The 15,941-nt window shown below is 35.9% G+C and overlaps 1 protein-coding gene across 5 annotated transcripts in view; it reads right to left on the bottom strand.

Moving 5' to 3' along the window:
• The window catches only part of AKT3 (AKT serine/threonine kinase 3), a 154,749-nt gene that overhangs the window by 123,550 nt on the left and 15,258 nt on the right, over window positions 1-15,941 (bottom strand). The window contains exon 1 of one of the 5 annotated variants that reach the window (XM_038130326.1): window positions 4,563-12,397. The exons of the other annotated variants lie outside the window; for them this stretch is intronic. Coding sequence (XP_037986254.1) covers window positions 4,563-4,695 — 133 coding nt within the window. The 5' untranslated portion in view covers window positions 4,696-12,397. Of the gene's footprint in view, window positions 1-4,562; window positions 12,398-15,941 lie in introns of those variants that run through there. 5 annotated transcript variants of the gene reach the window in all.

Raw genomic sequence — 15,941 nt, 5'->3', positions numbered from 1 at the left:
AGAATATCACTGTATTTATTTTCCTCCGGTGGAAACTGTAAGATCTATATAAACAAACAGAAAATTATTTTCTCAGGGAATAAAACATCACAAAAATACATTATTTTGATTTAAAAAGGTCCTCTGTCTCTTCAGAGAAGACTAACAATTACTAAAACACCCAAAACAGAAACAAATATTAAAATATTAAAAAACCCACAGTCATACACTATTTTCAGCTTTCTTTATAATACATACTAAAGTAAACAAACTAAAAATCCTCAGCACAAAAAAGGCATGGGCAAATTTAAATGGAATAGGATGTGTTAATAAAAGATATTATAATAACACTATGACAGCTGATGGAAATCAACAGATTAAAAAAGTATATGAAGGTTATTCACCCAGCTTCCCAGAACAATCAAAATATCCTCGATCACTCTGATGCCACCACCCATTGAAAGCCTTACATTTTTTTCTAACATAATAAATGATGGAAGGAAGAATAATTCTCCATTTCTCACTGTCTGAATTCTGTTTTTAGCTGATCAGTGAGCTGACAGTCACAGGCACTCTGAAAAGATCATTTATTTGGGTATAATAAAAAAAGCTATTTGCCAACAAAAAATAAAACCCCCACAGAACAGATGAGTACATTTCAATAAAATACCTTTGGAATAAGGATGCTCATAGCAAATCAGATACAGAATAATAAAGAGCAAGATAAACATTCTAAAGATAAAAAAAAATTATCATCCAGTTACAAGTCAGTCACGTATGGAGATGCCGAGACAGCAAGAGTATTTTACAATAGTCCAGATTGAGGAATTTGATTGTCTTAGAAAAATCTGTGAAGAACAAGCAATGCAATGATGACAAATAACATAAGAGATAAATATCATTATGCTATGTATTAACAAAGATTTTGTATGCAAATCAAGGAAAAAATAACCAAAATAAGAATTTATTCTTTTTATCCAGCAAAGATAAAAGCGCTGAAATATCAGCACTTACAAATTTTGAGGACTAACAAATTAAGAGAGGGGCCACTAAATTGGTAAAGATCCTGAGAGAACCAGACTGTATAGGTTTTTTTTTATTTTTAAGAAAGTACCAAGTTTGAAGTACACTAAAAATAACCAGGCTTATCCTAGAACAGAGAATATGGCAGGGAATAAGAGGAAGGCGGAATATAATAATCTTAAAATATGTGAGTCTCATAAGGAGGACAGTGATTAATTGTGCTTCACATCTACAGATGGCAGTACAAAAAACGATCAGCAGGGAAATTTAGATTAGATGTTGTTAGAAAGTTGGTCCGAATAAAGTCTGTTAAGTTGCAGGACTACTTTGTATATAACAGCCACTGGAGTTTTCAAGAACACCCAAGATAAACACCATGCATGGACTTATTCTGGTTTTGAGTCCGTGTCAAAATGGGGGACACACAATTTTAACACTCAAAATTTCTTCCAATATTACATTTTTAAGTCTAATAAAAATGTGTCAATACATAATCTCAACTGGCAGCCTTGTTGGAAACACAGACCAGTATTTTTGCACTTATCTAGTAATTTTAGTAGGTAGTTTACAACAAAAGGACAACTGTACTAGTTCTCCCAACTTAGTGAGGTTTATGAGAAAGTGATACTTTTCTCCATTATCTTTTTAAGAGTATCTACATTGCAATTCTCCATTTGTTTAATAAACAGTTTTAATACACAGGAAGCACTCTTTCGTCATCATAGGTACAACACTGATAACAATCACCTTATCAGATATTATAAACATCATGAAATTAATGATTACCTAGGTTTTAAGAGAAGTGCATCTGGAGGGGAAATTTTATTTTGCTTTGAACAGTTTCTGGGAGGAGCATGAGTGACTACACCCAGCAGTACATCCAAAGGGAAAATGGAGGGAAATGCCAGTCCTCCTTCACAGGCAATTCCCAAAACAACATCTCAAACTAGCTATGAAAGGAATCAAGTTCAGTCAGGGACAAGGACAAAACAACGCAGGCGTGCTGACCCTACACAGCAGAAAGACAAAGACTGAAACATTCCAATTTTATTACAGAACTAATTTAGCAAAAAACCTGGCATAAACCCAGCAGAGCTGTACTGTGGGAACCCACATACTCTCATCTCTGCAAACCAGAGTTCAATACCACAGAATCACTCGCTCAAGGCTATCAACCTGGCAAAGCCTCTCAGTCATAACTATCACCCTGTATGTCTAGATTGATTCTAACTGTACATCAAAATGGGGGGATGAAGTCTTCATACAGTCTTTGATAAAAATTCACCAAAGACTCCTCTCATCCTACTGGAGATCTTCTACATTTAGGAGTTGCCTATCTTTTTTAAGAGATCAAGATTAAGTTAAATTACATTTTGTAGTGTATTGTATCAAAACACTACAATAAAAATGCACAGAAATATGCACAATTTCAACAAACAACCACTTCCTCAATAACTGGAATTCAAATTAAGATTTAAACAATGTTTTCTTTTTGTTCCTACTTTCCTTAATGCAATCCACCTTAATACTTAAAAACCCTCTTTCTTAAAGATGTGTTTTTAATCATCTGCTCCTGAAAAATATGTCAATATTTTTAATGATCATCCTATAATTGTTCTCTTCAAACAAACCTTGAACAAACAATTACAAGGCAACTCCTGCCAACTCTCTGACCACAGGTCAAAGAATACAGTAATCCTGTATTTTTAGCTCTTGAAGATTTTTTATTGTTATGTACTCATGAGCAAAAATCTTTCACAGTGAGCACAGAACAACTGCATTTCAAACCTCTAGGCAACACATAACTTGAAATAGTATATTACACAATGTCTTTTCACTTCTTTTATTGCCAGAGACATTATTTCTAAGTTTGCCTTCAATACTACCAGCAGTACATTATTACAATCTGGATACACAGAAATTTCAGTTGCCATGCACACAAAAGAGCAAATGGCCATGGAAACAAAAAGAGAAGAGATATTCTGGAGTGAGCTGGATTAATTTTTTCATATAACATAACTGAAATCTGCTCTGAATTTGACAGAACGGACAACCTCTGACAAAATTTGTTGGTTTTAACTAGAATCTTACCTGGGCCTAATTACACAATATATCAGATGCAGAATCTGTGGAAGTAGAAAATCGTGACTGCACAGGTTCTGCAGGACAGACTAAAGATAGATGCCTTACCTCCAGTGCATGAGAGGAAGGCATCTGAACTAAGCTATATCAACACCAAATGTGTAAACAGGATAAAAATATTATCTGTAAATATTTAAGAACAAAAATAAAACCAAATTTTGTTTCCTTGACATTGAGCCTGTAAATACATCTGAATTGCATTTGAAAGCCTTTCCCTCCTTTACAAGGCATTAATAAATAATCACTGTAACACTCATCGTACTGTAAGCGGAAGAAGCAGAAAAGCTGCAGCTATCAATAAACTTTGAATAGGTTTGAAGAGTTATTTATTTTGCCTAACCTTGTTATCCTGCTAAGTGGAACTAACAGTCTTAGTTCACTACTTAGAATCATAAGATGCAGCTAGAAGGTGAGTGAGCTGTTCAAACTTCTCACAGGATACACTCATTCCCATGTGCTAGGCTGGGATCAGTGAGATGATTCAGTGAAGGGGAGGGGGGAAACAAACAAGCCAAATTAACAAAAAACAAACAAACAAAACAAGGTAAAACAAAACAAAAAAAAAGAGAACACTTCCCAAGAAACCAAGGAAACAAACCAAAAAAACCAAAAACCATAACACACCCACACCCCTGTTTAGGAGATTTTTTCCCCCCCTTGAATATCACAATAAAACACCAACCAATTCTATTTATCAAGTCTAAGACATTACTGAATGCTTACTTTGGACAAACTTTGTTGAAATCGTTATATTTAATAAAATGTTTTGCATAACGCATGAGCAAGAGACAGATTGAGATAACAGATTTGAAAGCTTCCATTTTAACTAAAAGTCTTTAATAAAATTTAAATTCTGCTGTTTTCCAACACAAACCTTTGTAACATTAGGTTCATAGTGGGCAAGTTAAAAGACACTATGTTGCAGAGAGATGCTGGTTTGGAAATTCCAAAACTCCTATGAAGCGACAAAAGTAGAAAAATGTAAGAGCAAGTGTACTCAGAGAAAAGGTAATCCATAGTACTGTCATCAACTGTAGGTTACTTGGATAAAATGGGCCTGGATTTTTATTAAAATAATCCTGAATGCTTTATTATACATTAAGCTAATCAGTGGGAATGCATCTGAAGATTTATTTAATTACGCAATCTTCTTTCTCTTTTCAGGGCTGAAATTATATACAAATTCTAAAATAAACTAAAATACATTATAATTAAATACTCTACTTAATAACCTGTACTTTTTACTTCTGACTTTCTACTTTTAATCACTCCTTGCTATCTTCAATATTAAAACAACCCAAAACTCTTCAGTTTATAATACTGAAAAAAACCCACAAAGAGCCAAAAGCCCTTTGCAGTTTTTGTCCGCTCTGAAGCACTCCTCACACATCCAGTGCAATGTCCCACAGCCCTTTTACCTTTGCTGTTGTTCGATGGAGAGACTCTTTCAGCTGGTGCTTTTTGTGTGTTCCTCCAGCTGCCCAGTGGCATGTTTTCCATGACAGATGCTCTGGCTTCATTCTTAACATATGTTCCAGATGATAATTCCATCTTCTTTTCTGGATAACTTTAGAGCCAAGGGGTTTTTGAGCTGTCTAATGAATCTTGGCATCTGTTATAAATTCATTCCATTTAATACATAGTATTTTTCTAAGGCATTTGCTTTTAAAGGCATTTAGATGTCTGTACCTTTGTTGGATTTCCAGCTTTCACATCCATATGTTGTGATGGAAAGCAATATCTGAGTTGAAGTTTCACACCCTGGTCTTTAAAACATGGATTTTTATGACCGTATCTTATTTAGTTGGTAAATGAAACTGTTGCCTTGCCAATTTGTAATGCTAGCTCCTTCTGAAATCCCCAGATGACAGGCACCTTACTACCAAGATATATAAATTTATTCCTTTCTTGTATTCTATTACTTTCCAGTGCAGACTTTGAGCTGGGAGTTTTCAGGGAAAATTTTATTTGTCTAAATTTTTTCCTTATAATTATATAATAGTATTATAAACAAAGCCCTCAAAAAAAAAAAAAAACCTAAACAAAAAATAATGATTTTAACTTTGTCTTCTAAACACTGAAAGACAAGGATGCCTTGCAGCATTACAGAAGTTACTGCAATTACCATGGAATTCTTGTTTGTTTCAGACACTTCATGCTTTCTTAAGTAATTAAAAATTACCAGTCCCTGCAATGCAAGCTTTAAGTATTTTTTTCTGAAACCCTATGATAAAATAAACATTCTCCATTTCATAATTCCTTGATGTTGTATCCAGCAATACAGGTACCTCATTTCCATACCAAGCTTGCCCGCTTTCCCAGACTATCTAACCCATCTTTTAAATTGTTCCAATCTCTGTATCCTTCCCATTTTACCAATCTCAACAGGCTCATCAGCTGCTTAGAGCCATGCAAATATTGTAGCATTTACCAGTGACTCTTTCAAACAAGACCAGAGAGCAACTGTGGCCAAGGGAATTGTGTAGCAAAAGTAATGACAGATTTTTACACCAGAAATATCCAGTAATAGTTACTATGAACCAAAAGAAAAATATCTTGAAAACATTGCCAATTCTTCCATTTTTACAATTTCAAACTATGAACAGAATCTCTAACTACAAGAGAAGCTGAGCCCATCAATGCATATTTTTCTTTCAGAAAGAAGAGTGCTGCTCTGTGCAGCATGAGCATAAAAGGCTATTTCCTTGGAGATTATCCTTAAAGTTCTCCTGATCTTCACTGCTCTTGGTATCTGCTTGATACCCCAGGCTCCACAGCAGCTCACAGCTTTTAAACCATTCCATAGTTTAAAAGAAACATCAATGCAGTTAAGATTGACAAAAAGACGCCTCTTTTCTCACAGTGAGGACTTAAGTAAACTTCACATGTTTTATTGAGTTCTATTTTCCTGATTCTAAGTCTCTGCAAGACTTTATGCATACTGAAACCTTTTGTGTTTCAGATGGCACATTTTCAAACACCATTCTCTGCCTATTGGGTGTGCTCTAAACAGCAATGCTGCATTCCTCAGACATTGGTTAAATCATGATGCATGGAATTTCTCAGTAGGGAGTAATTCATAATGCTTATCTATTCCAAGGAAAGATTAAAATCGATTAATTTCTTGCTTTGTGTGTTAAAAAATATAATATCACACTCTAAGTGAAGAAATATAAGTAGATTCTTAAGGAACTCTAAAGATTACAAGTTATTTGGAGCATTTTTAATTATGTTAATTGGCAAAAGACAAGAGACCATGGTAAGCCACCCTTGTTATAAACCATGCATGTAATCAATACAAAACTTTCCTCTATGCTAAAGCTACAAATATATTGACATCAACAGCTCACGAACCACAGATGGCTTTTAAGGAATATAGTGGATTGCAGGAAAGGAAAGGCTATTAATACGCTGAAGGTATAATGCGGGATTGTGTTTACTACAAAAATACAAATGCTTACTGTGAGGTAATTTACCAGTGACAATTATTTCACTGAATACAACCACCTGTGGTTTTCTATCCACCAAAATTCATAGAGATACTTTCCTTTTGTAAGGAAAGGTCAGACACACTCTGGATGGCTACACAATGATGCTTCTGCACTCATGTTGCCTCCCAATAAAGAGCCTTTTTGTCCCTATTTATTTTATTCTGCTCTGGAATACCAGCTTGTTACCTTTTGTATAGGAAAATTCATTACAAGAAACCAACTTAAATTTGGATTTTATATTCTTATGCAAGAATAAGTCAAATTATTGAAGTATGTTCTTCAAAAAGACACAAAAAATCTATTAATGTTAGATTTTTTTAGAATGTGACCTTGAGTGGGTCCAGTTTTTATTATTGAAGGAGGAGGATAACTATAGTAATAAAAATAGTAATAATGTATTAATATTATTATTGGTATTATTATTATTATTGCTACCTATCTATACCAGATCCTTTAAAACCTCACTACCAATGCACTCAACATCTGTGTGATTATCTATTAATGACTATACGGATATGGAGGAAGCTGGCACAAAAAACATACCTCAGACAAATATATTAGTAAGTATTACACAGCTATTATACACCACAAATAACAGGCCATAACTGTTTCCCCAGCTGTCCATTTGTAGACTAAATAATATCTGCAGCTAACTTCTTGGATCTTCATCCTGGAGAGGATGTAAGGGAACAAAAAGTGTTTGAAAGAATCCCTAAAACCAGCTGGTTTGGTGTCATTTGGGGTTTTTGACTCCTAGTTTGTTTCATTTGCCAAGAAAGTTTTCTATTTCATCTAATATCAGCATGGTTGCTCACAGAGCTGCAAGTAACAGCAAGTCCTCATCGCCTCTGGAGCAAGGATAGTTGGAAAGGGAAATGTTCATCATCTCTACATAAGCCTCTGCCTCTTTGTGCCAACAGCAGTTCCACATAAAATCCTATGCACATGGTATAAATTAAAAGTATAAGATCCTGAGATTGAAAACCATCCAAAGGGATCTTAAATACAATGTTTACAACAAAAATTCATTTAAAATATTCATGTGTAAGTTGAAATCAAAGAATATGATCCTTCTCCAAACTTTGTTATATAACCAAGCAAACCCAGAAACAGGGTATTCATTGAAAGAATGACATTCAAACCAAGCCTACTTTGTAAGAATTTGATCTAATGTAGCAGAAAATCTACAAGAAAACAAGACTCACAAATTAACGTTACCTGAAGTTTCACTGATTGTCCACCAACACACTATGAATATTCGGAACTCAGAAAACCATCAAGTATCATTTTAATCTGCAGTAATACCTAGAAGCCAACAACTCACTAACCTCAGAAGAGTACCTGTCTGTCATAAACTTTGAGAGTTTTTTGTTAAAATACACCTTTTAAACACCTTTCAAACTATAAACACAAGAGGATTACAAACCTACTCTATTATTTAGATTAAGAAACCACGTAATGTTCCAGACATTAGCCAAGCCACTCTTCTGTGAAAAGTTTCTGTTTGTTTAAAAACTATAAACACACAGGAATAGGAATTAGCTAACCCTCCTGGTGGCATTTTTTAATTCCATCACATTCAGGACTAGCACAGAATAAATCGATGGTCCTTTTCTAAACATGAATTTCAAAGAAAACCATCTTGAAATACAAACCAGTTGTGCCATAGTCCTGTGGTAGTGAGAATATAAGTTTAAGGTGCAGTTCTGTAGCCAATTCACTCTTGCAAAGGCGGGGGCTGCCCCTAGCAGGGAGCTGTCCTGCCCCTCCACGTGGCCGCTGTGCCATTGCTGCGTTTGCCAGCTCTGCTGTTTGTGCAGCTACATGGTGAGTCAGGTCAGGGAAATGATCCATCTGAAAGTTAGCTAGAACAATAAAAATAGATTCATTTTCAGCCAGATAAATTTCCTGGCATGATTCACCATGTCACCATTATGAGCACAAGTGCCAACACAACCAAGCTAGAGGAGGACATGACGCTTCCCCCATTTCAGCAACAGCTTCCACTTAAGTTTCAAGTAAACATGGAAGAGCATCAGGGGCAAGTTCACAAGCTTCTAATTAAAATATAGTAGCTGCTGCTGTTTCTCAAGATAAGAATAAAGTTGTTCAGAAAAGTTTCCAATGTATTAGTCAGCATGCATAAACTGGCATGATATTAAAAAAAGCCAACACAGTTCAAAACAGAGCAAATACCAGCCTCAAAGTAAAGCAAAAGACGCTATATAGTAGCACACTACTTTGAAGGAAATTTTATGCGTGTAAAAGTTATACCACTAATCCATCTGCAGTTTCATGAGATCAAAAGCGTGCAAGCATAGGCAAAGATGCTGTCATGTTCCTACAGAATACACTCTCCCAAGGATCATTGTTCAAGGGTTTCCTCCAGTCTCTCTGGAAGACGCCTAACAAAAGAACTAAACTTAAGATTTTTTCATTTTCTTTAACAAGTTGTCTCTTTGTATGACCTAACAGATTTTACCTCCTCCTCTGCAATGTGTCAGGATAAACAAAGACAAAAAAATCCACCTCTTCTCATTGAGACTACATTTCAACCATTAAATTGATTTGCTTTCTATACAAAAATTATATAAAACTATATTTTTAAAAGCCTGAATATTGTAATGTAAGGCATTTAGGAGTTTCACAAAGATAAACAAACTCACATTCAGGAAGTCTCTGAGGTGAAGTAACAATACTATTTCAGTTTTATCTGAGGGAAACTGTGACTTGGACAAATTCAGGTTTCCACAACACTGAGTGCCAAATTTATGGTACTATTGTCCCTGTTTTTAATATAATTTACCATCTTACATGTCTTCCTTCACTATGAACTAGGTTCTCCATAAATTTATCACAACCAAAATCACAGAGCATTTGTATCCAATAGCCCTCAAATCTCTTGCTGGTGGTGTGGTTCTTGGCACCTCAGCCTAATTAGCAACTACTTGTGAAGACTGCTCTGGTTACAGCAACTTTCTTATTGTGGCAATGTTGGTAAAAAACTATCAGGAAGCTGTGCCCAGTAAATTTTTTTTGTATTTCAACTGTTCAAATGTAAATAACTGAGGATTACACAATTTGGAATTTTGATGCAAAAATGATAACAACTAATGAAACTGGAAACTTTCTAATTTTACACAGTTAATATGCTACCATATTGTAACTCAATATTTTTGGGAAGACTACTCCTGAAGTCAAGACAGCCATCAATTTGTAAGTGATCTTCTTAAGATCTAGAAGATCTAGAAAAAGATAATGTGCTTTCTTATCAGTGTTCTGATATCTACACATTCATTTCCTATCTTCCTATCAGTTTTTAAGAAAGCACTTGGTTAGAAAGCAAACTATAAACTAAGAATTTACAGTAAATAAGATGTCAGTTGCAATGATCTGATTACAAAGAAATTTACTTAGGTTTATGTAGACTAAGCTAACAAAGCCCTGAGCTGCAAGGGAAGGAATCAATAACAACATAGACCAGCTGACAGACAGGGTAAGTAGTACTAGTAAGAGATGGTATTAAAGAGCACTGGAAAAAATGAGACTAGAGGTACACCAACTTTACAGATAAGGAGTATACATCTGAAGCAACCTCCCAATTAACAACTGCTACAAACAGTGGCTTACACTGCGACCACCACTCATCCATTCCCACTGCCGAGGGGCTCTCAAGTCCATAGCAACAGATATGACAGTGCATCCAAAGCAAAGCTCTGGAAACATTCACATGTAGCTTAAACCAAAATCTAAGCATGTCTCAAAAGATCTGCCTCTATTATGCTGATGGAGTCCTATCCTGGGAAGTGGAATCCCACCCAGAGCAAGTTAAGGTCTGTGCTGTTGGAAATAAGCAACAATGTTTTGCCTGAAATTTAGATTAAACTGCTCTCAAGAACTTGAAGATTGAACAGATCCGGCTCACTTCCAGCATCTTTCCATGTTTTAATGGAAAAAAGCCTCTCATTTTGTCTACAATTGTAGAGATGCTCATGAAGGGCCAACAGCTCCTCTTGGTAAACAAGACAACCAAGACAGCACTGAGTGGTTATAAAACCTTCTTCCCTGGTCTTCTCCCTAAAGTTTCTTTATTAAAAAAAAGCTTATTTTCAATATCTCAATCTGCAGTCTCATTTGTCTCATGTCTTAAAACTCCAAGTTCTTAGTCCAGTCCTAAAACTTTTTCAGAACCTAGTTTTAAGTCACAGCAGCTGACCTCAATAATGTGTTTGACGATTACAGCAGGGGCAGCATAAAAGAAGTGGTTCCCACAGAGGCATAAGCTGATTGACCTAGCTGACGTGAGAAGAACAGGTACACAGACTGCTTCTGAAATAAAATAAATCACAACGACTTGGGAGATTTGTTGGACTGGCATGTAGGTATATTGAGAGAGGAGGATTTTTTTACAAGGTATCAGAAGTTCTGGTATTGCAAGCATATTATCCTTACAAAAACAATGTAAAAGTAACAAAACACAAAGGAATTTCAAGTGTAACCAATGTATTACAGCATGCCAAAGGTATTATACAGCACAACTATTTAAGCTTCAAGTAAAAAGCAGAGTTTTTAATAAACAGAAAACATGTATTTGCCAAATGGTTTCTCAAATTCTTCCCCAACAGCATCCCTTGGACATTTGCTGGCCGAGCAGTACTGTGAGGCCAAAAGGGCTGTGAGCAGGAAAAGGGCAATGAATTGTTAACATCTTGCTTCCCTAATCCCTGCAACAGAAAATGTTTAATCTTGCTTCATGGGTAACTAAGTAGTGTGAATAAGAGAAAGCAGCATGAATGGAGAAAACCTTCAGAACATGAGCAATCCAGGCAGTATTCATTATACAGGAAATGGAACAGACACACAAGAACACGAAAGGCCACTGGGTCCAGAATACTCCAAAACACCCATTGTCCAGGTATCTTCTAGTGTAACAAGCAACTGTGGCTGTCAGAAATAGCAAAAGCACTTTTCTACCACAAAACTCAGGATATGCGAAAGCTTTATGCCCAAAGTGATAAACATCAGAAAGATGCCTTACAAGCAACTGCAGGGAAAACAAACAAACAGAATTTTAACCACTATCATCTACAATACAGCTCCATGTATGAGAGCTTCATTTTTACTGATGAGAATCAAAACTGTACAGCCATTTAAAAACTGGTAACAGTCTCTATTATAGCTACAATAAAACTAGAACAATTTTTAAAAATTATTCAACCATGCACATTTATCTCAATTGGAATTCAACAAGGATATTGCAACAAGGATTATCTTGAGACTGTTTAAAATACTTTGCATTTCATGCTTCAATTTCTATTGTAAACTGCCTTTAAGAACAGAAACTGGTAATAGGTACAAGGGTGGAGAGCTGCAAAAATAACACTCAGCTATGAACTACCTAAAAAGTATCTGGAACAAACTTATTTAGCGAAGAGAGCACTTCATCCTAGTCACATCTAGTTTAAGATTTTCATATGGTTCTGATCCCCTTCAAGGAAAAGTAAGCATAAAAAGGTTATAATTATTCCAAAAGGAAAGTCTGGGTAGTCAACTACAAAGTGAGTGGGACAGAGAAAGGGCTCAGACCCTCCTCTCTCAGAAGGGTAGTTGCAGAGAAACAGCATCTAAATACGTCTCTGCCCATAGTGTATGTGGGGAAAAAAAACAAAAAACACCCAAACAAACAAAACCCAAAAACAACAAAAACCCAGCATTAACAAGAAAAACATACAAACAAAAAAACTCCAAAGAGTGCTGACTGCAAGCAACTTTACCTAAATCCATTTCTACATTGAGTGCAAGATACAGCAATCTCTTAACTACCCGGGAATTTAAAAAAAAAATCTAGCTACCATAAAAGGATATAAGAAACATCACACTGCCATTTTTCCTCCCTTTGGTCCACACAGAACTGCCTCTTTTAAATTCATATATTTTGTTGGAACTTCACATTTTGCATTAATTAGATAGAATTAGAGTAGAACAACTACAATATGAAAGGCTTATTTAGTTTCAAGTTATCAATCAAGACTTTACCTTAAATTACTATTTGCTATGACAATTAGAAAAAAAATTAGATTTCTTCTACTTTGTGTAGCAGATGTTCAACATAGTCTATTTAAATTTGTCTTTGTTAGAGGTGTGCTAAATTGCTCAAATAATTCAGACAATCTGCAAACAAGATTTCTGACAGGTTGTGAATAACACTCAATTAATACCATAACTTCTGAGATTGATTTTCCAATCAAGGCATTTATGCCCCCATTAAAAAAACACACCAAAAAAAACCCAACAAAACCAACAGAGGAAAAAAAAAAAAAAGCCACAAACATACCACATAAACTCAGTCTCCAGAGTGTATTTCCAAAATTAACATCTGTTTGGTCTCGGTTCAACTGTAAAACCCAATGTCCACTACATGATACAGTACAGTTCTTTTTCTGGATTTGAGCCAGGGGGAGGAGGGAGAAGACATGTTACCCTAAGACTATAAATAATTTGTACTTTAAACAACAATTCTATTACTATTTGGAACAATAGATTTATTCCACTATGCTATTTATTCTTCTTGATAGAAGATATAACAATAGTAAATATTTTCCACACAGTTATTTCTCAAAATCCCATGATACCTGCATAATGTCCTGAGTCTCAAAAATGAAAACAGAGCAGAGTTGAGTCAAGCTCATCACAGTAAATCAAACACATTCTATGAACTGTATGAGTTTAGAAATACTAACACTACTTCAATTTTAGATACTAAGAGGTTATGAAAGGTATTTTTAAAAAGAAGACAAAAAAAAAGAGAAAAACATTGAGTGAAAAGTCTTATTACGGTATTTCAACGATACATTATTTACAGGACAATCTCATTACAGGAAAGCTTCATGACATCTGTTTTTTTACCACCATCTCATTACATCAAACTTCTTAAGTTATTACAGTTAAGCCACAACAATTTTGGACTCTGGTTCCCTCTCTACAAAATTGGAATGCTGGTGCATGTACCATGCGAAGCATGTGGAGATTGCCACAGCAAGCTGCATCACCTAATGCACCACACCAGCACACCGAAGCCCAAAGAGAGGTAAGGCATCCAAGTGTGGCAACACAAGCACTAACTTGAACTGACAACACATTGCTTTGACCTCATACAATGATTTAGCCATCAGGTTGTGCCTTACACACTAGGTATATCCTCACCAAAACCTTACTCTTTCAATTAAAGACAAAGTTAGCTGACACCTTAAATTTAAAACTGGGTCCTTTAAAAAGTTAGCATCTGTGTCAATTCTTCCTTTGTCCCTAATGATCTTTCAATAACATGGTAACAGAAACTCTTAACTCTTTTCATATGTTTAAATTAATTGAAATTCTGTGCACAGGTTATATATAAAGAAATTAGGTTGCAATTAAGCATAGTTATGAAAGATTCTTAAATCTAATTGTTGTGACTATTATAGACCACAGACAAGGTCAAGTCTACAACTCAGAAAACTTTGGGTTTAAAGAAAAAATACCACGTGAATTATATGCATAAAACCCACTTTTGTAATGATACAACTTAATCACACTAGGCATGTTCATAATGTAAAAAGTCTGTTTCCAAAGTGATAAATTAAAAACATATCCCTCTCTGCAAATCATTAAATTTAATTTATTAAATACAGTAAAACCATGATAAGTAAAATTAAGGATACTAACTTTTACATAAATTTAAAGATACTCTGCAAAACATTGTCCTCTGCAAACCCAAAATGTCAAAGTCATTTCAGCAATTACTGCAGAGTGCTTACACTAACTGCATCATGTCAAATATTTAATTTCTGTGTATCAGCAACAAGGTTCAGGTCACTCTATTTAAGGTTTTTAGTCAAAACTGCTTCTCTTTCATCTGTATGCATTACAAGGAAAAATGTCGATGTCATCTAAAAAGTAAATTCAGAAAAGAAGATAATGTATCTCTCTCCTTATCCGGCTACAGGTACAACTGGAAAACACTGAAAGAAATAAAAATTATCCTCACTGAGCCAGTGATCTGCAAAAAGGTCTTTGCAGCCACATGTGGACACAAGCCATGAACTGCTTGGTTCTTGTCCCTGGATCTAAGACAGTAAGTTACAACCATAAAGCCATTCTTACAAAACACATTCCCACTCCTCTCTCGCCCGAGCAGAGACTCCGCTCCAAGGAGACTGCTCTGCTGGCTCTCCACTTGTTCAGGTTCTGATGTCTCACAGGGATCTGAATCAGTACTTTAGTTCAGATAAGGGAAGTGCTTTTGCAGCAAATCCTCCTACCACCCTAGTTAATGCACTTTTATCTGCTGCTTGAAGCAGTCCCACAGTGCACAAACCTGGTTCCTTTCAGATGAAGCTAAAAGCCACACGATGTACTCCAGGAGCACTACGACTGCCAAAGGGGCACAGAAGCAGACAGAAGCCAGACCAAATTAACACCCACTTCACTTTACAAATGCACTAAGTGTAGATAGGTATCGAGTCCCCATCAGCAATTACTTCATTCTCCAAATCTGCTCTTGCTGGGCTGCATTACTTGTTCAGGCACACCCAATCTCTGTGCTTCAGGGTCTCCTTTCATCTGAGACTCAAGGTTCCCCAAGCTTCTCAGGCACTGCTTCTCCCTGGATCTTGTGTCTTCTATTGTCCAAAGTTCTCACCTCCAGCCTGTCATCTCTGCTCGTTTTACCTCTCATATATAACAGCTTACCCTTCCACAGTATCATCTGGTCTAAACACACTGAAACTGCTTCTCCTACAGACCACTCAAAGCCCAAGTATGATCAGTCTCAAAAAAACTTAATTCTGACATTTCTTGACTTTGAGTAAAACATTTAATGAGGGCCTCATTTAAGCAGACACAGAAAAATAGGTCTTTGAAGAATCAGATGTGAGGCTACATGGCTTCAGTGCTCAACAGCAGGCTTAAAACTTCACAAACATATAGCCCTCAGCCCTCTATTACTGACATGGATATGGCACTAAGAATAATAATAAAGCAAACATCTTTTCACTGCATTTCACAGCCATTCATGGTGCCCTAACATACCCTGTCTTCCCTAGCCTCTCTCTAGCAGAGTCTCAATTCAGAGAGTGATCCCCAGCTCTATTTTTAGTCCTCCCCTCTCATTTCTACATTGAGTTCACCTAACTCACCTTTGTAATGGCCCATCTCATTAGACAGCTCCTCAAAACCATTTTTCATCCCAATACCTTCAAGTCATCCTCATACTCCTGACTGGGCTGTGAATCACAAAAAGAAGTTGGATTTTTTTTCCCTTTCCCT

This window comes from Motacilla alba, chromosome 3, assembly GCF_015832195.1.
Source record: "Motacilla alba alba isolate MOTALB_02 chromosome 3, Motacilla_alba_V1.0_pri, whole genome shotgun sequence".
Classification (NCBI taxonomy): Eukaryota; Metazoa; Chordata; class Aves; order Passeriformes; family Motacillidae; genus Motacilla; species Motacilla alba.
This window is presented reverse-complemented; position numbering and strand designations above follow the sequence as displayed.